Source organism: Zingiber officinale, chromosome 3A (assembly GCF_018446385.1).
Source record: "Zingiber officinale cultivar Zhangliang chromosome 3A, Zo_v1.1, whole genome shotgun sequence".
Taxonomy (NCBI): Eukaryota; Viridiplantae; Streptophyta; class Magnoliopsida; order Zingiberales; family Zingiberaceae; genus Zingiber; species Zingiber officinale.
Window position 1 is genome coordinate 136,517,927 of NC_055990.1, and position 25,198 is coordinate 136,543,124.

At 33.1% G+C, this 25,198-nt stretch overlaps 1 protein-coding gene across 1 annotated transcript; it reads right to left on the bottom strand.

The window, feature by feature from the left end:
* Positions 1-23,892, bottom strand: LOC122054062 (truncated transcription factor CAULIFLOWER A-like). The gene is made up of 8 exons (XM_042615904.1): positions 23,708-23,892; positions 2,455-2,533; positions 1,416-1,480; positions 1,201-1,300; positions 1,060-1,101; positions 627-668; positions 346-464; positions 1-161 (listed from the first exon to the last, which is right to left on the bottom strand). Exons 1-8 carry the CDS (start codon positions 23,890-23,892, stop codon positions 50-52), a joined length of 744 nt encoding a protein of 247 aa, XP_042471838.1. The 3' UTR covers positions 1-49.
* Between the last annotated feature and the right edge of the window lie 1,306 nt (positions 23,893-25,198).

The window sequence follows — 25,198 nt, forward strand, 5'->3', positions numbered from 1 at the left end:
AGTAGTATTTCATCAAGGATTGTTATGAAGCTTGCAGGATGATGAGGAGCTAGCCATTAAAATGGCTGAGCATCCATGGAGGAAGCATACTGTTGTTGATCCGAGCCTGGGCCTCTACAGCTTCTACCTCCCCTTCAATGGTTGCCCTTCTTTGGTAACATCTGGCTCATTAAACAAAATTAAGAAACTGAATTTAAAACCAAGGTCATCAGATCATGATATGATTTAAAACTTTCGTCAACTGTTTAAGATATATTTCATTTGCTTTACCCGACAATATATTTTCTTATTTTGGTTCGATGATAAGCAACAACATGTAAAATTCATATTGTTGAGGATGCATACCCAATATTCAAGGTAGGGTTAGCATCAGCCAATATGAAGGGCGGAGAGGAGGAACTTGTTTGGGCTTGTTCCCAGTGTGCTTGCTGGGTGAGAGCCTTGGCCTTCTGCTTCTCTAGGATCTTGTTTAAATAGAATCAAATTTAGAATTGCTTTACAACTTATCGTGAAACTTAAGCAAATGACAAAGCACATATTAATCCCCATGATATTCATGGCCAAACAAAGTTGTTCACAGTTTAGCAGAATTGCATTCACTTGGGTGAAAAGGGAACACAACTCACTTGCTTCTCCAAACTTTTGTTTTGCTCTTGTAGTGCCTTTTCCTGTACATAACCAAGAGATGGTCATGCAAAAAAGTTTAAGCATTGACAATTCCTACGTGAATGGTCTTTCTCATCATCTCCCCCCATATATATTAGTGACCACAATGGCAATTCGCTACCAGAATGTAGTATGGTAATTGTAAAATCATGATTTATTTTCACATGAAGAGTAATATACTAATGAATAAGGTTTATAGACTTAAATGAGCAAAGATATTTAGGCTAGTTGTTTGATATAACAAAAATTAGTAAATAAATACAATAATCTGGAAGGATCATGATAATCATATATATGAACTGGATACCTAGATTACAAAAAACACAAAAAAAAAGGGAAAATAACTAGGGTATATCGATGGGCATTGCAACACAAAAAGGATTTTTCTTGTACCTTCTTCTGAAGCTCAGAGATTGAATCAAGCAAGACTTGGTTCTGCACCATTAAAGAAAATCATTAACAATACAATTTCAGCATGTCTTGCTTAGCCAACCTTTGTTTTAGCATAGGAAAAGTTTTAGTGTGGTTAATTACCTTTCTTGACCGGATATGCTTCAAAGAATTGTCTAGCTGATTTTCTAGCTGTTGGAGTTCTCTAAGGCTCAAGGTATCAAGTTGTTCTCCCATTAGATGCCTGAAGCAATTATTGTGGCAAGATATCATTGGGTGTGCAAATTATGGAAAACTCTTAGCTCCAATCATTTCTTCTGACGAAAACTCTAGCTAGAAGTAACTATAATGCATCTTACCTTTGACTTTTACTTAAAGCCTCCATCTTGGCCTTAAGTTTGCCATATTCATGATGCCAGTTTCCCTGTACGATTCTCATGAGAACATTGGCATGATTAACTCGGAATTCAATAATGAATACTTCATATGGGAAGAAGATTATTGAAATTTCGTATAAACTAATACCATTAAGAATCTCAAACAGAGACATGATCATAGGTTCCTAGCAGAAAAATCATAATAGATAGCATTTTTTTATCAAAGGTGAGATTGTCTGCTTGTATTATTCAACTCCATATCACAATATGTTTTGCAAGGGGAAAAAACTTATCGTCCCCAATAGAAGAAGACTTGGGAATGTTGTCAAACTTAGGAAGAGACCTTGATTCCATTTCTAACAAGAGTGGCTGTGATCTGGAATACTTGATGTGATCATGGCCAATGATCTACTTATCAACGATGATATTATTAGGAAGACTAGCATAAGATGAGAATTTTTTTCAAAAAACTATCAAGTTCATATAAAAATGTTACTTCAAATAAATATTTATCTGAAATTTAAGAATTGTTTTAGATAAATTTCCTTAATCATAGATGATAATGATACAAATTGCTAGTATTATACAAACTACACATAAAACTTATATTAGCTATTCTTATGTTATTGTACTAACATAAGAAATTAATTTTGTAGAATCACTTTGCCAAGATAGCATAATACTCTTATTCTTAGTTTTTTAAAAAAAATATTTAATTTATATTTTATTGTCTTGAATGTTAAACAAAATACTGCATTTATAGTTGAAATCATGAATATTAATGTTTCCAATCTACTGATTCAGATACTTAGGCCAATTCACAACCTATAATGCTTAGAATTGTGCCTTAATGTGGGAGTTTCGAGAATGGCAAAAAAAGTATAAGTAATATGTGAACTTGCTAGGAAACTTTATTTGGTAAGATGCAGTTGAGGTCCTAAAATAAAGATTAAAAGAATGACATTCAAATGCGGTGTACCAAATACTACATGATGAAAGAATAACAAGTGTTCTTAGTAACCTGGCAATCAAGTTCAGATGATACAAGTGCTTTTTCTGCATAGCAATATTGTTCATAACGTTCAAGAATCTTTTCCATACTGCAAAAAAGAAAGGAAAAAAGAACTTAGCAAGTCATAACAAAATTAACACTTATACAATTATCTTGTCTAAAATGTAGGGGAGTTTTTTTAAATTCCAAGAAATTATTGAAAAATATGCCATCAGAAAATATTTTTTAAAATAAATTAGCAATAGATTAAGATTTTCAAATTATCACAAGTAAGAAACAATAGCGAAGGTATTGTACATCCTTCCACGTAAAGTGATAAAATCTTAATTTAGAAAGATTACAACTAAAACTATTTATTTGTCCTGGAACAAGAACACGTACAGGTTTACTATATTAATTTCACAATGCTTCATTCACCTATAAATGTATATTGGTGGTTAGTTATACACGAGTTGCAAATTAGTTTACTCACATACTTATAAATAAGGAAAATTTAAAGCTAACAAAGTAGGGATGCCATGTCGAAGTGGAGAAATTGGTCGAGTTTCCATCTATTTTAATATAGGTTATTATTGTTCTTTCTACATTTCCATCTTATATATTGGTATAATTACAATTGAATCTCAAACTCTATTTACAGTTTGACATTCAACAAAGCATTAATAGAATACATGTTAAAATTAATATTCTCTACTCTCATTACTCTAAGTCCTAGCTTATTCATCCTTGATAATTAATTTCACTTTTTTTTTTCTGAAACAGGGAGTTCATTTTCATCATTCATCAAATGCTACAAATAAACAAATGAATAAATTTTAAACTATGCTTCCTTGAATTACATTGACGAGTGATGCATTGTATAAATGTGTTTTTGTATCTAATTGAATGTCAAGGAAATATAAAGACATTATATACATTCTTGAGTGTGATTGATATATGGTCTTGTATTGACTAATATCGTATGTCATTATTGGTACTCTTTGTATAGTTGTGGTTAAAATTTGATTCAAGGATCTACTATTTAGAAGCAACATTGTGGCCATTCATCAAAGATGATATATGACCTGATTTCAAGATATATTAATGGACAATAGAAAAGCTTGCAAAGAGAGCCAATAACTTAATTAAATTTGAAGGGTAACAGAATAGACTTAATGTTGTTCAACCCTTTCTCGGGACTTTGATGGGAGCTTTGTGTACCGGACTATCCTTTTATTCTCAAAAAATTTGGTAAACAAATAATGTACTTCTTAAACTAAATTACTCCATAAACAACTAAATTTACATATTCTGTTATGACTACTCAAAATAAAATTTTGTCCCAAAAACTTTCTACTACTTTTAAAATTTAAAATTCCTATTTCTCCTTGCATCATTCTCTCCATCAGAAAGAACTCGACTATCAATGTGTTGTCAACATTTTCCTTTGGTCACATTTTTGAATAAGAAACGATCCAACTTGACCATCATTGAGTTTGCAACATCTTCCTCTATAACTTGGTTAGGTAGGGCGGTAGGGGGCTTAGTTTATGTGTCGAGTTGGGCACAACATGTAATTATGTCAGGCATGACCTACGTGCTGGGCACAACCCACATCATGAATTATATTTGCAACGAGTAAAAAGGAAGGACGATTCTAACAGCCAAAAACATAGGAAAAGACCAAAATATTCCTATTTAGATAAAGTTAGTTTAGAGTATTTTAGTAAACTTTAGTCTAAAATTGCCCTAAAATCCTAAGAAATCCTAAATTATCTTATAATTATGCTCAAATTTCACCCCTTTATCCAAACAACTAGCATTTTTTCATTCTCACTCTCAACTCTCGTTACATCATTCATCATTCTCTCAAGTCTCAATTTGAATTTGCTCAATATTTTTTTTTGGTAATCTAATTATTTACTTTATAATATAATTCCTCCATCATAAATCCTCACTAAATCTCAACAAACGTCATAAGCATATCACCATCCTGTTAAATGAAATATATTAAACTTACTGCAAGAGGTATGGCTAGCGATCAATTCCACAACTGTGGGTATCATCTTCTTGTGAAAGTAGTGCAGACTATTTACATTTTATATAAACTTTAGTTGTGCTAGTTCTTATTTGAGTCAACCAAGTGGAGTCTCAAACATTTAACTTCATGTGGTAAATGAGCTTAAGTTCTACCTAAATTCTTTTGATAGTTTAGATAATTATAAAAACATAGAAGTATTAGTTTGATGGAGAAACATGCAACAATGTACTCTATTTTAGCTGTAATTTTTCATGATGTACTTATAATTCTTTTTATATCTATAGTAACATTCTAGTTTTATTTTAGTGTAGTTAATAGGGCATGGGATAAAAAGAGAAGTTGTTTGAAGGAGAAAACATTGGAGATGTGTATGCCTCTAATTAAGATTATACAAAGGAGAACCTAGAAGATAAAGGCAAGATTTCAATATTGAATTCAAATCTCAACAATACCAATCCGAGTGACATTATTGGTAAAGTATCTTGCAATTGACCTTTGATCAAGGTTAATTAGGTTGACCAAATTTGAGTTAACTCGAGTTAAATTTTGATATTTGATCAATATATTTTCTCATGAGAGGCAAATATCAAGTAAAGGAAAAGTTTATTTGAAGAGGGAAATTGTCAGTGCAATTAATTTTGGGTCAAGTTAACCAAAGTGATTGAGTAAGAAGTTCAAGTGAATCATGATTAACTGGATACTTAGTAGTTGAAAGTACAACAAGGAGTTGATATGAGTGGAAGAGTCTAAGTGGGTCACGTTTGACCAAATACTTAGCGGTTGAAAGTCCAATAAGAAGTTGACAAGGGCAAAATCCAAGTGGGTCATGGAGGATCGAATACTTGGCATAAGAAGTGAAGTCCAACTAGATCATGGAGGATCGGACACATGATATAAGAAGTGGAGTCCAAGATAGGTTAAGGTTGACCGAGCACTAGGTAATGAAAGAAGTCTTTATAAGTCATGGAGGATCGGATATTAGGTATCAGAAAGGAAATTCAAAGAGGTCAAGGAGTACTGAATGTTTGGTAGTGATAAAGTCTTGGCAAGTTAAGGTTAATCGATGCTAGGTAGTGGTGAAGTCCTGACAGATTAAAAATTGATTAGATGCTAGGCAACGAAAAGTCTCAACAAATCAAGGTTGACCCGATATTGGGTAAAGAAAGTCCTAGTAGGTTGAGATCAACTAGATACTAGGCAAGATATGAATTCAGTCTTGATGAGGTTGAAAATTGAAATAGAGGTATTAATCAACTGTTAGGGTGTAACAATCGACTAATGAATCTTTAAACTCTGAATTTGAGATTTGAGGGAGTTTATAACATGATCAGTCGATGGATGGATTTAATCAATCAATTGGTAGATATATCAGTCAATTGATGAGTTTGAGAAATCGACTAATACTGTAGCAATAAATATATTGTTTGGTACTCGGCTGAATAACTTGACTGATGAATATTAATTGTTATGTATTGTGACAATGAGGATATAATATTATAAACACGTAATGACGTAAGTATCAAAATTTAATTAATAAAGAATTAGAATTTATTATCTATCTTTCTATTTAATATTTTTTTTTATTTTTTTATTTTTAATTCTTATTTTAAAGTTTTCCATTTTAAAATTATTTTTTGTTTTTCCAGGTTTTATTAATTTATTTTTATATTATTACATTTTATATTTTAATTTTTTTTTTTGGCTTGGTGGATCTTAGCTAGCATAAGCACAAGTTAAGCAAGTACGAGCCCATGTTGGATTGTATATCTGCTGATGTCAAAGGTTATACAAGGGATGACCAGTGACAAGTCATATTGTGCCTTACCTGATCGGCTCGTTTTGGCACCTCTTGATTATTTTGAATTTAGAAGTGTTGCGAGGAGTAACTATTTGGATGAGATCATGAGAATTGACCAAGATGATTGTGTTGCTTTATGAAGAGAAGTATCAATCCACAAAACAAAAAGCACCCAAAACAACAATAAAGCAAACACCAAATATCTATCTCGTAGACTAGTGGTAAAACAAGGGTATCTAGTGTGATGTGTAGGGATGTAAATGAATCAAATAGTTCGCGAGTTATTCGGAGCTCGGTTCAATAAAAAACTCGTTCAAGTTCGTTCGTTTATCTTATCGAGTCGAGCTCGAATTTAATTTCGAGCTCGACAGTTTTATCGAGCCGAGCTCGAACTCGAGTTTAAGAATATTTGGCTCGTGACCTCCTGAACATGTTCGTTTGTAGGCTCACGAGCCTTAAATCAAGTCAAAAAATGAGCTCTAAAATGAGTTAAAAAAACAAATTCTAAAACGAACCTTAAAACGAGCTTTAAAATGAGCCAAAAAAATAAGCTCTAAAATGAGCCGGAACTCGCTTAACGAATTAGACTCGTTAACTATGATAATCGAGCTAATAACGAGCCGAGCTCGAACTATTCGTGAGCTTGATAATTCCAAAACGAGCCGAGCTCGAGCCTTGTAATAAAAGTTCGATTCGAGCTCGAGCTGAGCTCGAGCCCGAATATAACTTAAACGAGTCGAGCTCGAGCCTAATACTGTTCGGCTCGGTTCGATTCGTTTACATCCCTAGTGATTTGATTTAAATTGACTCTAAATTATAAAGCATAAGAATTATTGAGAATAAACGATTTTACAAAATCTTTCTCTTAGTTTTCAACTTTTCGGAAATATATTAACGGATGAATTAGTAATTATTGTTCTTATTTCTTTAAGTTTCTATATTTGTCATGTTTCTTGAATTATTTATAAGTGGTATTCAAACTCTTATTTTTACAACCTTAGTTGCGACTTATATAGGTGAATCTATGAAAGGTCATCTTTCAAATAGTCTTTTTTTTTAATTCTAATATTAAGCAAGTTTATCCCACATGATTCATGAAATTATCAATTAGGATTGGTCACAGCTAAAAGGGAGGCCATCAATGAGGGTACTAAGATGGCAACAAAAGGAGACAATTGAGACTAATATCATGCTGGTGGTGATGCACAACCATAGTAACAACTATCGTCCTTGTTAGCAGTGACAACAACCAAGGCCAGCTACAAGAATCAATCAAATAGGTCTTCAGCCACGTAGTTCATCAAGAAGCTGTTGATGAGAAAGAGGAACGAGAAACAAGTGCACTGATATCATTATACGAAGAAAATTCTAGTTAACTCCTTGAGTAGTTCCCTCTACCTACCTAATGTATATGTACTACTATTAATTAACATAAAAACTATAGTAGGTCCTGGTGTTATAATTTATTTAAGGTAGATCCATAAGGATAACAATGTATCACAGCTCATAAGTAATTTTAGCGGGATTTTTATTTTAATTTTCAAAAGTTAAACATTAGTGCCATTGTTATCAATCTTGACAATTATTTCACGTTAACCATTTCTAAAGTTGACATTATTGTCAAAATATAGGGAGTGAACTCCACAATACAAGAAATGATCCTACCCTATCAGAATGCATTATGGTGGCAAAGTTAATTAACCTAAACTGAGAAGGAATAATAAAGCCAACCAACTCGAATAGAAAAGTTGTGTATCAATCCTGATTAAGAAAGGGAAATAGAGTCTTCTATCATAAAGAGAGATGAGGGGAGAGAGCTAACATTATTTGATTATAAGTTAGAGACAATGTTTGTTATTTAATAGCTAGTCACCCTCTAACAATAAGTCTTTCAAAGAAAAAATAAATTTGATAAGCAAAAATGAAAGAATTAAAATATTCAGTGGGAACATCAATCAATGTGGAAAGAGGAATTTATGATTAAGGGAATGAACATCCTTCATAAGTTTCCTTTTTACATGAGTAAGCGAATTTTATTATTGAGAAGAAAGTGGATTTATCATTAATTTAAGAAGCTTCCATCTAAGCCACTTACGCAATTTCATTAGCCTACATAGTAAGGGATCGGATCACAAGACATAACTAATAGACGTATAAGGATCACAAAGTCTAAATCAATTCCCTAGCTTGTTATAGTTTTATCCGTGCGATGATATAAATTATATTTATTTTGTTAAATAGAAAGAAAAATGCAAGTTACATGTATTGCGTGGATCAATAGTTTTTTTTTCTTTTCTTTTGCTTGATTTATATCGTGTTAAGAGTATTAGAATTATAGATTATTAGTTAGGGAGTTTAATCCCATATTGATATCATTTGTTAGAGATATATCTGGATTAATATTATATATACATATGTGATGGTTATTGTAAAAAGCAATTATAAATTTGGTGCATATCAGAGGCCTTATCTAGGCAAGAGGTTTTCAAATAGCTATTCCCTAAGCTGGAGGCCAACTAAACTCCTGTTCATCTCTCGAGTCTCTCCCTGCACTATCATTCACTTACTAAGGTATCATTTGTCTTCTTAGTTATCATGATTTACCTCTTCCGTATTGATCCTGGGACAGATTGGAGAGGGCACTGGGGCGAGCGTCTAGCTTTTTTTTTTTTTTTTTTATCACACTACCTCAACTTTGTTCCTTCACTATTTACATCATCTAGCCACCTTTGCGATTTGCACGTGTGCCCTACCAAAATTGGCCATTGTATCTCATTGCTAATCTTGGAAGTTGTCATTGACTACAACTCCGGACAAATATCACAAACCTCATTTGGTATTCATGGGAGGCCTATAGAGTGATGGACATCCTTGCATTGATGACTCCTCTTGAGTTGCTCCTCTCCAATGGTCATTAATCTAGCCAACATGTTATAGTTCTTCTTGATTCCTTTCTTGCAACGAAGAAGCATATTTGTAATCAAGACTTGAATCTAAGCTAAGGATGTGATCTTTGACGAGCCCAAGATATGTTGTCTGTGCAAAGTGTTAGTATCGAAAGTGTTCTATATCAAAACACTAAAAGAGGAGAAAGATACACACTATAATCTCTTTTTAAGTATTGATTTTTAGAAGGGAAACAATATTAAATTTAAAATTTATTAAAATCTTGAATTGATAATAGGCATGAAGTTACATGAGTTCAAATCAGAATCCATGTGGTTTCATTTGATCGACCGAAATAAATTTTAAACCAATTAAATGGATTCAATAGATTTAATATTTTTTTTCTTCCCTCCTTTTCTTTTCTTTTCTTCCCTCATGTTTTTCTCTCCGCCACTTGCCACGAGGCAGGCCTCACACGCCTCCTCTCCATCCTTCACTTCCTCCCTTCTCTTATTATGTTCTTTCCTTATGTTTTGTTCCTTCGGAATGGAGAGTTGATTATCATCAAGAGGTCTGAGAATTAAATATCCGGCTAGTAGTTGGATATTTGTCCTTCTCCATGTGTTATTCAACCGTTCAAGATTAGTAAACATCCATGATTTACATCTTCCGTTTTAACTTTGGGACTAACTAGTGTAATCCTCTTCTTCCAAATTGCTACAATTGCTACAATTATTCTCTTTTTCCCTTCTTCTCGCAAAACCAACAGCATTATTCCAGTTCTTCCACCAGCCGAACCCTCCTCTCCAACAGCAGCCCCTTTGCAGCAGCCTTTGCTCCATCAAATGTTGTCTCTTTTCGGCCATCTTTTAACCTGGCAACAACAAACTTCTTCCAAGTTTTTTCCTAACACACAACAACAACAAATTTTCTTCCTTTCCTCCTCTTCTCGAGCAAATTCCAGGCACCAATATCAGCTGCTCCTTTTTCCTCTAGATCTCCTTGCATTCCCGGAGTCACTGCAGCAGCCGCCGGAGCTAACTGGGACCACCGCTGGAGCCATCCAAGGCCACCAATGAATAGAGAAAATTCTCTTCCCTTCCCTCTTCAGTGTTTACAGTGCCCTTTTCCAACTGCAGGAGCCTCTCTTCTTTCTGTTTTCCCGTAGTAGGAGCAACAACACTTTCCTTCTTATTTTCATCAACAAGCGCTAACAGCCGCCTCAATTCCAATCTCTTCTCTTCCTCTTCCAACCTTCATCTTATTATTACAGATTGAAGGAAGTTATAATGTATATTATTTATTTTATTATAATCTGTTTCCTGCTACTATGTTATTAGATATTTATTTTGAATTTGAGTTATTTATATATATATATATATATATATATATATATATATATATATATATATATATATATATATATATATAAAAGCAAAGATGAAAAAGGATGAAGGTTATATGTAGGCTATCCATCAGCATTGATTTTTTTTAAAAAAATCAATAAATATATTCATCAAACTATTATATTAATACTAGATTATTTTACGGAAGAAATGGATTGCAGAGCTCGTCTATGATAACTCAGCAAGAATTATTACATTTTCATGAGAACTTGAATAAGAGTTCTCATATCATACGTTGAATAAGAATAAATATTATAGAAAAATTAAGTGTCTAAGATTTAGAACATGAAACCTAAGAATACTCACAAGTAAAACAATGGAGATAGTAGATACGATGATTAAAAGAAGAATTAATATTTTATATGTATAAGAGAAAAAATGAGTAGGAGAAAAACAAAGACCGTAGAGAGTTTGAATTTTAAGTACTTTGGTTCCCTTATATAAGAACAAAAGAGACGTACAAAACTATGCAAATTATAGAACTATTAAACTAACGAGTCATATTATGAAATTTTGAGAAAAGGTAATAGAAAAGACTAAGAAAGAATTCCAAGATAATCTAAAATCAATTTGAAAGGTCGATAATAAACATTATACATTTCCTCATGCAACTAATTGAAAAATATCAGAAATAGAAAAAGTTTTACATATGATATTTATCGACCTAGAAAAAATGTATGATAGAGTGTTAAGAGAAATTATATGGAGAATTATAGAAATATAGGTTTTAATATAACGTATATTGAACTAATTAAGCATATAGATGAAAATGTAATGATGACAAGAGTGAAAACCTTAGGTAGATTAACCGAAACATCAAGTATTAACTCTAAGTCTTTATTTTTTTACCCTAATTATAAATAAACTCACTAGACACATCCAAGGTATAGTACCGTGATGTATATTGTTCACAGGTGATATTATTTTAATTAGCAGACGGGACATGTTAAAAAGTAAATGTTAAACTCGAATCTTGAAGGGAAACACTAAAAGTGAAAAGTTCTAGATTTAGGAGAGTAAATATAGAATTTATGAAATTTAAGTTTAACAATATTTGACGTAGTGAGATAATTATTAAGATAGAAGATAATGAGTTATCTGTAACTGAGAGTTTTAAGTATTTAGGATCATTTTTCTAAAAAGATATAGAGATTGAGAGAGATGTCTTATATAGAATATAAGCCAGATAGTTGAAATATAGGAGCGCGTAATATATTCTTTGTGATTGTAAAGTACCTCTAAGATTTAAATGAAAGTTTTATAAAACTATGATAAGACCTGCTATGTTATATGAAGCTAAATGTTGAGCTATGACTTGAGCACATTAATAAAAAATGAGAATTATAAAGATAAGAATTGATGGTAACCGGATTTATCCCTGAGCTAAGTTTTTTTAAACAGTTCTTTATCGCATTTCATTCGACTTCACTCCTCAGTCTAACTTAAAGGAGGAACATCTGATAATAATCAGATTTATCCCCAAATAATGAGGTTATCTTTTCTCGAACTTCAGAATTATTTCCATCCAAGTATTGGGGGCAAGATCTACTAAACAATATGGCCAAATTCTACCCAATAAATATATCCAAGTTTATCCATTTAATATGCCCAAGGTCATCTGAGCAATATCATCAAGTTCATTTGAGCAACCAAAGTACTCAAAGCTAGAGTACGCTACAGTAATAGTTCTACAATAATATAGGCTACAATAGAGAAGATACAGTGCTTGGGAAATCAAATTTATCACCCGAGCAACCAAATTAAAGTCTCCGAAGCTATAGTAGGCTATAGTAGCAGCCTTGCTACAATACAAAGATACAGTATTTGGGAATCATATTTATCTCTTGAGCAATCAATTCTCATATGCTACAGTACGCTCTAGTAAATGTTATAGTGCCAACTCTGCTATAGTATTCTAAATCAAATTAATCTCCCGAACAATCACATTCTTGGACACAATAGTAACAACACTATTAAGCAAAAAACTACAGTAATTGTATAGTTACAGTGTTATGGGATAGATACTTCTCCCAAGCAATTACATTCATAGTAAATGCTACAGTACTAGCATGCTATTGTAATGCGAAGCTATAATGTTCTCAAAATCAATTTATTTTCCCGAGTATTATGACAAAGGTTAGCTGAGCAATATAACCAAGTTCTGTCGAGCAATATAATTAAGTTTTATCAAGCAATATGGTTAAAGTCCACCGAGCATCGAAGATATTTTCTACCAAGCATTAGAGGTTCCAAAGTTTTTGGTTAAGAATACGTGATGATCGATGAATGGAGAAGCAGATAGTGGATGCTAGAGATGATTTCCTTGATGCATTCCTCATCTTACGTTACAACCAATAAATGGAAGAATAATAACAAATTGCTAGAAACCTCATCTTCACTCACTCAGGCAAGAAGTAGAAAAGCACAAAAGCAGATGATGTGAAGATTCCCTTTGGATATTTATATAAGCAGTGGAAGAGGATAAGTCAGGGGGTGTGTTTTCTAATTCCTACAAGTGGAGGCAACTCCTTTTCATTAAGCTCCATTCTTCTTCATTTTCTTCTTCTTCTCCTTTGTCCACTTCTTTCGATGACTGACTTAAGAGTCGAAGGGGTCATGCCGGCATGCCAGCCCAAGCCCTAACATGTGTTACATCTCAGGGTCTCAAATTTTGTAAATCAAGGAGTCAATTCAACTTTCTAGAGAGGAGCCCGAGATGAAGGAAAAAAGAGACCATCAAAGATGTTAAAGTGGATGTGCGGACATACAAGGATGGATAGAATAAGAAATGAAAATATTAGAGATAAAGTTAGGATTGCACCTATTGAGGAAAAACTCAGAAAAATATGTTTAAGATGATGCATATATGTACTTAGACGACCAATAAATATTTTAGTTAGACGATGTGAAACTATAATAAATATGCACATTAAATGAGGAATAAAAAGATAAAAAAAACTTGATTAGTAATAATAAAATAAGATAAAATTTATTTAAGTATAAATGATAATATAATAAGAGATAAAATTCAATGACATAGGAGGATCCATATAGACGACTTCACCTAATTGGGTATGACTTGTGGTTGTTGTTGTTGATCCCGCCTTTAAATTTGTTTGACCTTCTATACTGTTGATACTTATAGTTTTATATTATATATACTTAAATGAATTAACATTCTTCATATTAAAAGGTGACTTGGGTTGGCCATTCAGACAACTGAAGATGTGAATTTAAAATTGAATAATTGTTATAAAAAGAATTAAACATAATAAGAATATTAAATGGAGAAAATAAAATACTAATAGATGAAAACTTTGAGTCGAGCCTTATACCAGAGTATCTAGCCGCCTAAATGTTATTGTGGTAGCATGTTGTCTCTCGCGGTCAGTATTTACTTGCGTGCTGGTACTATTTTATTATATTCCACTAGTAAGGGGGCTTTTAGCTCATACGTCAAATGACGTTATTACACTATGAGGACATTGGTTCTAGTGATTCACTTCTTAGTTGATTTATTGGACTTAAACCATTGATGACATTTATATACGCCGATAGTCATATGATTTGTGATATTTATCTATGTTGATATTATATCGTTGATGACCTTTATACATATTGATTAAATATTAAGAATTAAAAATTTATCTTAATTGATGATAACATATGATAATAATTTGTAACTCTAAATTCTAACATAAAAATACTAGATGACTATAGATATATATTTATGTATAAATTGAGAACTTAAATAAGAACTTAAAGTTGTAATAAGTATTGTGATCTCCTTTACTTCTTTGACCTTTTAAATAAGATTAAATTTATATACATATTTTCTGAATATCCACTTAGCAATTTGTGCTTACTATCTCTTTCTTTGACTTTCAGTTTTGCAGACATTGAAGCTCTTTTGATATTATAGTTGATTTAAGTTTGTATATAGAGTTATTCAGAGATCTCCCATGCACTATATTATCGTATTCCTCTATATCGATTACTATCTACTTTCATTTCATTATATTTTTATTTTTGGTTCATTTGTTGTCTTATTCATATAGTTTTTGTTGTATACAATATAGGAGGGAAAAAACATATTGTGGAAGAAAAATTCCACTTTATGTGGAAGAGGAAAAATAAAGAAACGAGAGTTTCAAAGCCTTTATTTCATTCACAAAGACTAACATATTTATAGGTTTATTACATAACTCAAATAACACCACTAATTCCATGTTTATCTCCCCACTAACTCCATTAATGCATATACTATTACTAGTAATACCTCATCTATCCACTACTTGCCACCTCATCACCCACTAACTCCATCTCTATTAAAAAAATCAAGTTTAATTTTCAACACCCCATCTTAAACTTGATTTTGTGACCCCAAGAAAATTTCACATCTTGATAAAGTCTTCTAATTTGAGTGGCTTCGTAAAGATATTAGCAACTTGATCTTGAGACTTTGTGTATCCCACTTGCACCTCTTTTCTTATAAAGTACTCTCTGATATAGTGATAGAGTATATCTATGTGCTTGCTTCTATTATGGAAGACTAGATTCTTTGCTAGTGCTATTACAGATTTGTTATCAACTCGAATCTTGGTTTTCTCTTCTTGTGATAAACTTAGCTCTTTTAATAAATTTCTAAGCTAAATAGTATGATAAACACATGAAGTCATATCCACGTACTTTGCTTCACAAGTAGATAGTATGACAATAGGTTATTTTTTCGACATTCAAGTGAAAGTTGTATCTCCCATAAAGAACACAAATCCTATAGTACTCTTTCTATCATCCATATCTCCACCCTAATCACTGTCGCTATATCCTTCAAGTTTGAAATTGTTAGATGATAAATAAAGCAACCTAAAATCTATCGTACCTTTGATATAGCATAAAATTCTCTTAGCGATCTTAAAGTGGGTCATAGTTGGAGCTTCCATGTAGCGGCTAACAAGTCTAACAACATAAAGGATATCAAGCCTTGTGTATGTCGAGTATTGTAGGCTTCCAACCACATCATGCTTTGATGACTTGACTCCACATTCTGCTGGGTATTTATGGGCTTATTTTTATCCATCTTGAACTTCTTTAATATCTCTCTTGCATAACGTTCTTGTGAGATGAAGATTTCATCTTCCCTTTGGTTCACTTTGATGCCAGATAGTATGCCATGAACCCAATATTAGTCATCTCAAACTCCTTAATCATCGTTTCTTTGAATTCTCTAAACATAATTAGATTGTTTACCATGAAGTTCAAGTCAGAAATATATAGGCAGACAATCAAATATTTTTTATCCTTATTCTGAATGTATAGTGCATGTTCATAAGGACATTTGATGAAGTCTTTCTCTTGCAAGTATCTGTCTATCAAACTATTTCATGCCTTTGGTGCTTGCTTTAGCCTATAGAGAACCTTCTTCAATTTAGAACTCTATCTTTAAGTGTTTTGACTTCATAACTTGATGGCTACCAAATATAGACTTCTTTGAGAGAGTTCCATTTAAAAAAACATATTTTACATCCGTTTGATATATTCTCCAATTATTTTGGGCTACTAAAGAAATGATTAATATGACAGTTTCTAATCAAGTAACTGGAGCATATACCTCATCATAGTCAATGTCAGATCTTTGATTGTAGTATTTTACCACCAATCTTACTTTATACCTTTCAACTTCTCCTTTAGCATTCTTCTTTGTACACCCACTTTATACTAATCGCCTTATGTCCTTCAGAAAGTGGAGTTAACTCTCATGTACCATTCTTCTTGATTATCTTGATTTCTTCATCCATTACATCTTTCCACTTTTTGCTCGTTATAACTTCTTGGAAATCCATCAGCTTGCAATCGGCCAAGAGACAAAATAGAGTAAGATTATCTTGATTCTCAGTTACCTCATAACGGTCTTATAAGCTCTTGAAGCGTAGTACTCTTTCACTTGAAGTTAATATAGATGAATTTTCTTGAATACTTGAATTTGGTATTACTAGCGGAGTAGTAGACTCCTCTCTTGTTTGCTCCATCCTTGGTTCTTCTTTAAAGTATGCGAAAAAGTTGTAATCTTCATTTTGAGATTTCTAATTCCATTCTCCTTCTTCATCAAATATGACATCCCAACTGATGATTGTCTTCCCATTATCTAGATTGTATAGCCTATACCCTTTTGAGTTACTATTATAGCCAATAAAAATGAACTTCTTACTTTTATCATCGAATTTGCCTTCTTGCTTCTCTAGACACATGAACATGAGTTATACTCCCAAAAACTATTAGATGAGAAATCTCATACTTCCTTCCATAATATGTTTCTTGTGGTGTCTTGCCCCACACACTCCTTGTTGGTGATCAATTGGATAAGTGTACATGCAACCACTTCTGCCTAAAGTTCCTTTGGTATCCTCTTGCTTTTGAGAAAGCTCTTTGTCATGTCAAGAATGATTCAATTCTTTCTTTCCTCCATTCCATTTTGATGAGGAGATCTTGGAACTGTCAAAGATTGTTGTATTACGTTGGCTTCATAGAATTCTTGAAATTCTTTTGAGTTAAATTCTCCTTCTCGATCATATCACATAGCTTTGATCTCAAGACCGTTCTCCTTTTTTACAGTAGCTTTAAATTTCTTGAATATACCAAAGATCTCTGATTTTTTGCTTCAAGAAATATACCCAAATTTTTAAGAAAAGTCATCTATTAAAAGAATGAAATAATTATTCTTACCAAGTGAAGTTAGCTTTATCGGACCGTAAACATCTTACCAAGTGAACTTGACTACTTTGGGAAACCTTTTCTAAATTGCTTCCCAAGTAGACATGTTTCACATAGTTGGTCAGGATGTTTGATGTAAGATAGTACTCTCACCATCTCCTTCTTTGAAAGCAATTTTAATCCTCCAAAATTGAGATGCCCAAATCAAAGATGTCATTGCCAAGTGGTGTCTTCATAATAAGTTTTGAGACAATTGACAATATCATTTTTAATATTAAGATAAAATGTTCTATTTCTTGACATAGACACCTTAACAATTAAGTAATTAATATCATCTTTCAAGATGAGCATACTATCTTTTAGATGAATATTATATCCTTTTTCCAAGAGTCATTTTAAGCTCAAAATGTTGCTCTTCATATTTGACACAAAGAAAACATTCAAGATAAATTCATATTTTCCATTCTTCAAACGAATGAGAATGTTACCTTTACCCTCGATCTTTGATTCATCTCCGAAGGATACATTACCACCAACTGATTCATTAAGCTCTACGAACATGTTTCTTTTTCCACACATATGATTGTTTGACCAATATTGAGATACCATATTATATTTTCGTCTCTTTCATTATCTTTATATGCTAGCAGTAGGGTTGGGTGCTATCTTCTTCTTTTCTTTCTTCCATATAATTTATTTTTTCATATACTTTATTCTTAAGCGATCTGCATTCTCTAGCATAATGCCCAAACTTCTTATAATTGTAGCACTTAACTTGAAATTTTTCATACCTCGAGTTTATTTGTCCTCTTCCACGTCTTCTTATTGAATTTTCTTCTCTTTCATTGTTGTTATTGGAACCCTATCTTTGCTCATTAGAACGGCCTCGCCCATATCCATGGCCTCTTCCACCTTGACTTCTATTGTTATTGAATCTTTCATCTTTCTTAGTTGGTTGAACAGTCGTTTTAAGGAATTGTCGAGTAATCTCTTTATTTATTTTCTTCTTTTCTTCATGGGCTTGTAGTGAATCCAAGAGATGCTCTATCGTCATGGCTTGTAGATCTTTCGTCTCTTCAATAATGGTTGTAATACTATCAAATCTTGAATTCAATGATCAAAGAATTTTCTCAATGATAGTTACTTCTAGCTTCTCACCATTTCTCTTCAGTTGATTAGAAATGGTAGACTCTAGAAAAATAATTGGACACCAATTCGCCTTCCTTCATACGAAAAGTATCAAATTGACTTCTTAACGTTTAAAGGCATACCTTTTTCACATTGATATGAGACTTGGAGCTTTTCTATGCTTGCTTGCCCGAAGTAGTACTTGAGATTTTCTTAAAATCATCCTCATCTAAAGCTTGATAAATGAGGAAGAGAACCTTCTTATCCATCTTTCTTAAATCTCTCAAACTGTATTTTTCAGTCGAAGATAGCGTCGAGTCATCATGCGGCTTAACGTAGCATTTTTCCATAACCTCCCAAACATTGTGAGCCCTAAGAAACACCATCATCTTGATATTCTAATTATCATAATTACTCACCTTGAGCACCGAAACTTGGAAGGGAGTCATACCTCCATTAACCATGACTCTTATACTACTTTATTGGAAGAAGGAAAAAAAATATTGTGGAAGAAAAATTACATATGTAGAAGAGGAAAATAAAGAAACGAGAGCTTCAAAACCTTTATTTCATTCACAAAGACTAACTTATTTATAGATCTATTACATAACTCAAATAACACTACTAACTTCATGTTTATCTCCCCACTAACTTCATTAATGCATATACTATTATCACTAATATCTCATCTATCCACTACTTGCCATCTCATTACCTACTAACTCCATCTCTATCAAAAAACCAAGTTTAATATTCAACAAATAATATATAAATAAATAAATTTGATGAATTTCTTGATTATCTTATTTATATAGTTCCTAGTCTCTTTTATTACACTATGAGTAGGGTACCTCCTGGTGAGCGGAAATTACACCAAGGGTTTGACATCTATTTTAAACACCATAAGAAGAAAAAGGAGGCAAACCTATAAAATGTCTTATATATGCAATGATGAAGTCGATGAAGTGTCTCAGAAGTGGTTGCATGCATCTCAAGTGCTAGTAGAGTGGTTGTGGAATGGTTTTTAGAGCTCGTGAAGTGGTTTTGAGGGCTCACATACTGATATCCAAACCTTGCAGAGTGGTCACATGTGTAATAGGAGCTCACAGAGTGATCAGCTACTTAGTAGCTCATGATAATCTTGCAAAAGCCTCATGAGCTTGTGATTTCTTTTCCAACCTCTAATGAAATCTTTGCTAACCTCTAGAGGAGTTCTCATTGTTGCATAAAAGTTCCATGCAAGTTGTCGTCCTGATGTGAAAGCTTCACTATTCTTGGAGGAGTCACATGAAGTTGCTACCATCATTACAAGGCATCACGACGTAGGGTTTCGTCTTCTTGACTCTATTCTGTCTGTCGATTACTTGGCGGAATAAGCAATTTTGCCCGTCTCAATTGTCACAATAAAATTTTTCAAATAGTCATAAGCAACACTACTTGTTGAATCTATTTTTTTAGCTCTTTTTGTTTTACTCTTTGCATAGTGTTCTCATGAATCATGTCATCTACCCAGCATATCCTCTTTGCTATCACAACGACTCCACTAGTTTTCAACTTCTTCGTCTATTATCCCCTTCTTTTTCTTGTTTGGCTAACCGCCACTTAGCTTTATCTTGTTCCTCTAGTATCCTCGAGACTTATCATCTATTGAGCCCTTCATTTTATCTTGTTCACGTGCAATTAATGCATTGCATCGACCCTAAGTCCTCATTTAGTGATTTCTTTCTCCATTCTTCAATCTACCACATCTTGTAGTTGCATAAAGGGCGATTCCCAATTGAGGATCTCATCTTATTCAACCATATTTATGTTCTATGTCATTTAAAAGTCAGTAAAAAATTGAACAAATAAAAATATTATATTGCTAAAGTCTAGCAAAGAGATAATTAAGTTGTGATTTCTATCAATTTATCTATCTAACTGTCACTATAAGACCCTTGAATGATTTCTCTTCCTTCAATTATTGTGTGCAGATGAAATCACCACTTGAAGAAGAAGCCAACTTGAGTAATTGGTTCATGAAATCTCTCTTTATGTTTTTTCTCTTTCTCTTCTCCCTTTATCAATGTGTTAATTTGTTGCAGGCATAGTAGCTTTTGTGTTCGTCGGACGACAAGGAGACTGTGTATACTTAACTCATTAAGTTTTATTTCTCCTACCAACGAATATTATGCTTCCATCTAGTAGGGTTTAGGGATAATAAATTAATATTGTGCTTTTATGTTTTTGACAAATTTTATAATTAGTATAACAAATTAGATATAGATAACATTATACATATGTGAAAGAGATAATCAAGACATAAGGGTTATGTAAGGTCAAAAATAACCTTTTATTACAAACCGGGGATTTAATATTCCACAAATGAAAATGCTCAAATATTACAAACTTTTTGTGAAGTTATCATGTAGTGAAGTTAGTCCCCGCAATGGTTTTTTTTTTAGGATTGTCTTGGTCAGATGTATAATGTATTAACTTCTGTCGCTAAAGTCCAGAAACACATCGTTATAGGGTTTAGGGTTCCGAGCACATGTCCTCCGAAAAAAAACTCCTCATACCTTCTAGTCATTTAGCGATCGACTATAAGTTGACCTTGTAATTATCACCCTTCACGTAATTTGGGGACGAACAGTAAAGAGCAACTAGATGTGCCTAATTACCTTTTTGTTACAATAGAAATGCATTGTTATATGCGACGAGTTTTTGTAGCTTAGATTGATGCACAAAATACTCAAGTTATGTTTTGATTATGATGGTCTATTTAATCATTAAGTGATAGATGTCAATTTGGTTAATTTTATTACTTAGATTTATCAATTAAATGCATTGTATAATAGATGTATTTGACACATGATGTAGTTAATATAACTTGTTACTATAGAATAATATAAACTGCATATGCGTCTACATATGCTGGTAAAAGGTGAATACGTTCGCTCCTAGTTTACATATGATGGTAAAAAGAGAATACGTTCACCCCCAGCACCCCCGCCAACCCGTCTCAGGGCCAACACGGAGGAGGTAAATCACGGGTGACTACTAGCCTTTGGAATAGTGACTAGCACACAAGAAAGACATTTACCTCAACTTTGTCGAGATTCGAACTCCAGACCTCATGATGATAACACTTCATATGCTAGCCACTAGATCCATCCGAGGGGATGCATATGCATCTATATACATGTGCATTTTGCAATTAATGACTTAGTTATATTATGCCTACATTTACTTTTTCACAACTTTGAAAAAGTTGCGATGTAACTTTTTTTTTTGGAGGGTTTTCCTTGAGATACATACATACAGCTTCGATGATGCCTAAGCATTTTTTATTTTGTTTTAATTTTTTGATTCAAGCTAGACTAAATCAAAATATAAAAACATAGTGTTGGTTATAAGGTTTGAAATCTATCTGAAGTTCATTTTGGTTTGGGATTGTTGATCATAGTCTATTTTTATGTATGTGAACTAATTAAACATTTTGCTGAATGCAATCCTACTTCTATTTGTTCTTAGAAGCCCAAGAACTAGTGAAAAGTCTACCATAAATTGTGATCATTTGCAATGAACCAAATTAACTATCATATCCAACTATCGTGTACTTTTCAATGAAGTAACATTTTTAGTCAGGTGAATTAATAATTTATCCCATTACTAGTGGAAGTATGGTACTCACATATAGTTATGCCATGCTCATAGAAGGCGTGTTGGCATAAACCTACCGAGGAAGTTTAGAGAGAACCATTTTAGCATATATTGTAATAGCAATGTTAACTAGCAAAGAATGTTAGTGTTGGATATAATTATTTCCAAAAACTCTTACATATAATCAATTGAAATCTCAAGTGATCAGCTCATGTCTAGGTCTCCAGAGTGTCAATGTCGGATATAAAGGGGGTAAATTAGAGTCCAAATATCAAGCTAGCAAATAAAAAATTAACAAACTATTCATAATGTGATAGTATATGTCTTCAAGAAAATAACAATCTGTTATTGATAGTAGCCTAGCTAGTAGGAAGGGATCACCTATTAATTACTGAGCGAATCACTTAAATGTTACTACGTACCCATCGTGGCAAGAAATCAACAACATCGAGGACTCTTGAATTATGCAAATTTAACTAGAAACTAATATTGATTAGTCCTTGTAAGAGATTATGTAGCCAAAAGAAAGCTCGGAAGGTTAAGGAGGATGCAGATATTAAATCAGAGATTTACATAAGTAAAAAAAATGACGGCTTAATGTGGGAGATTCTAAATTAAATTTAGAGAAGGAAGGGCAGCAATGTTGTCGCGATATATATAAAGACGATGCTTTCTAAGAAGTAAAGACGGCTTATTCATGGATAGCTACAAAAAATATCAAAGTAGTTTGCACAAGTCCCAGTCTTTTTAGAAGAAAACATTTATATCATTACTGGAGAGTACTCATGTCAGATAATGATGTCTAATTGAAACCTTCGCTGATCATTTCAGCGGAGCGCATTCGGCGAAGTCGAATCGACTTGTTAGGAAGAACCATAAATTCGAACAATTAAAGTTTTTTGAACCGAGCTCATGCTTAAGCGAATAGGAAGAATAAAGAGAGAAAAATTAAGATGAAGCTAATCATGCAGCAAAACGAGAAGCATAGATCGATTTGCTTCCAACCGCATAAGTGCCAAAGTAAGTGTGCAAATGAACAGAAAATATCGGTTATAGAAAAGATGTATTTTTTAGTTACAAATTTAATTGATATCTGACCTTGGAAATTGTCACCTGTCACATCTCAGAATCTAAAAAAATAAAGTTCATAAAAGCCATGGAAACCCTAGATTTAGTTCAAAGTTAAATTATAATTAACTGATCTAAACGATTAGAAAATGTGTGACAGTTGAAGGGAAAAAAAAACTATGAAATCTGATCCACGTGTATGAAATTGTACTAAATGGTTTAGAACCCTTTCTTGTTGTAGTATCATATGCATTCTTGGTGTACGATATTGATATGCCTTCTTAAATACAACCCTTACTCCCTAAGCATACATCTCCTTTTGGCTAGGAGTTAAACTCCGAATAGGAGAAGCATTCAACTCCCTATCAAGAAAATAACCCTTTTGGCATTTCAAATGAGCACCTACTTCTGGAGCCAGAAAACATAAAGAAGAGAAAATTTGCCCTAGAACCCATCGAGAAAGGTGGAGAATCAATTTTCTCACAGATAAAACAGTACGAGTGAGTGTGTAATTGGCTCTGATCTATAAAATCCAGGGCGAAAGACGTAAAAGCAAAAGAAACTGAAACATCGGATGACGGAGCAAGGCGCTGAGGCGCGCACCTGGAGTTGGTGGAGTACTCATAGAGCTTGCCTTTGGAGGAGAAGATGATGACAGCGACCTCAGCATCGCAGAGGACGGAGATCTCGTGCGCTTTCTTGAGCAGCCCGGAACGTCGCTTGGAGAAGGTCACCTGCCGGTTGATCTTGTTCTCGATCCGCTTCAGCTGCACCCTTCCCCTCCCCATCTCGCCTCGCCTGTTCACTTCCCCGACCTGCTTCCCCTTCCCCCTAGATCACCCACCTCTAACCCTAATAATCCGGTAATGGTGGGAGTCAGAACCCACGAGATGGAAGCAACAGCAGCTGAAGGGTGATCGGTGGACAACGCCGTTGATTGGAGGAATAGAAGAAGCATATGCGGTTTTATAGAAAACAAGGCGGAGTGCGTTGTCGAACGGTGATTGGGGGAGAGCAGGGAGAAGACAGAGAAGCAAACATCGTACGGATCGAAGAGTTGAGATTTATTTATTTATTTATTTAATGTCACAGTTTCTGGCGTCGCTTTGTCTTATCTTCTCCTCTCATACTTTTGCGTTCGTTTTGTTGGCAATATTATTTATACGGTACTGCGTTGCGTTGGGTTGTCTATATTTATTTTACTATGGAAAACGACCCATGGGGTGTCCTGTTCATATGATATATTTAATTAGTCTTATTGGTTGATTTTTGGATAATTAATTTAATTCTATAGAATTTTTTCAACGATGATAAAAATAAATCAGAAAGTATTCAAAAGTTCAATATTCATTAATTGTAGGTCTTATTTAAATTTTTTTTTATAAATATGTCATAGTTGAAAATTGTACTATAGATCCTTAAGTGATAACCTAAATCGTTAACCGTTATACCATAACCCTAGGGGCTATAGTGCCCTGTCCATATTATAATTGGACATAGATTAATTTTTGATGAACTTATAATTAATATTAGAGGAAAATATTTTTCATCCTTTAACTATTTGATTGTCGATTATAAATTGACCTTATGATTTATATCTCCCTTTACATATTCTGCAAATGGATTATAAAAAACACCTGATGAGGATAACCATCTTATTACTATCATGTTTAGGGAATATTTGGCTTTGTCCCCAAAGGGTATCACCATTTTTCACTTTAATTGCCTCCCCTTTTCGATCCATTATTATTATTTTTTATTTTTTAAAAATAATTCAATATCATCAATTTTAAGTTTCTTTTTCCAAACTATAAGAAAGTTATTGTGAAAAACATGAGAAGCCAAAATTTGGGAAATGGAAATAAAAATGACAAGATATTTTTGGTAACTTGTGGAGTTAGATTATTCAAATTGAGGTTGATATTATGGTACATAGGTTGCAAATTTGGTATAAGAATTCAATATATTTTGAGAGTTCTTAATCATGTCGTAGATGAGCTTGAATATGACAATACAACGTGACAATAAAGTGATTGTGAGGAAAGGAAAGACCCACTTGTGCTAATTACTTTGATCAACAGCATGAAGAACAAT

Bases quoted from the DNA above. Each gene is read 5' to 3' on its own strand.
- LOC122054062 (XM_042615904.1), bottom strand. From the start codon at position 23,892: ATGGGGAGGGGAAGGGTGCAGCTGAAGCGGATCGAGAACAAGATCAAC. The intron at 1,301-1,415 runs GTAAGATGCATT...TAATTGCTTCAG, and splicing joins GCTTTAAGTAAAAGTCAAAG to GCATCTAATGGGAGAACAAC. The intron at 1,102-1,200 runs GTAATTAACCAC...TTAATGGTGCAG, and splicing joins AGCATATCCGGTCAAGAAAG to AACCAAGTCTTGCTTGATTC.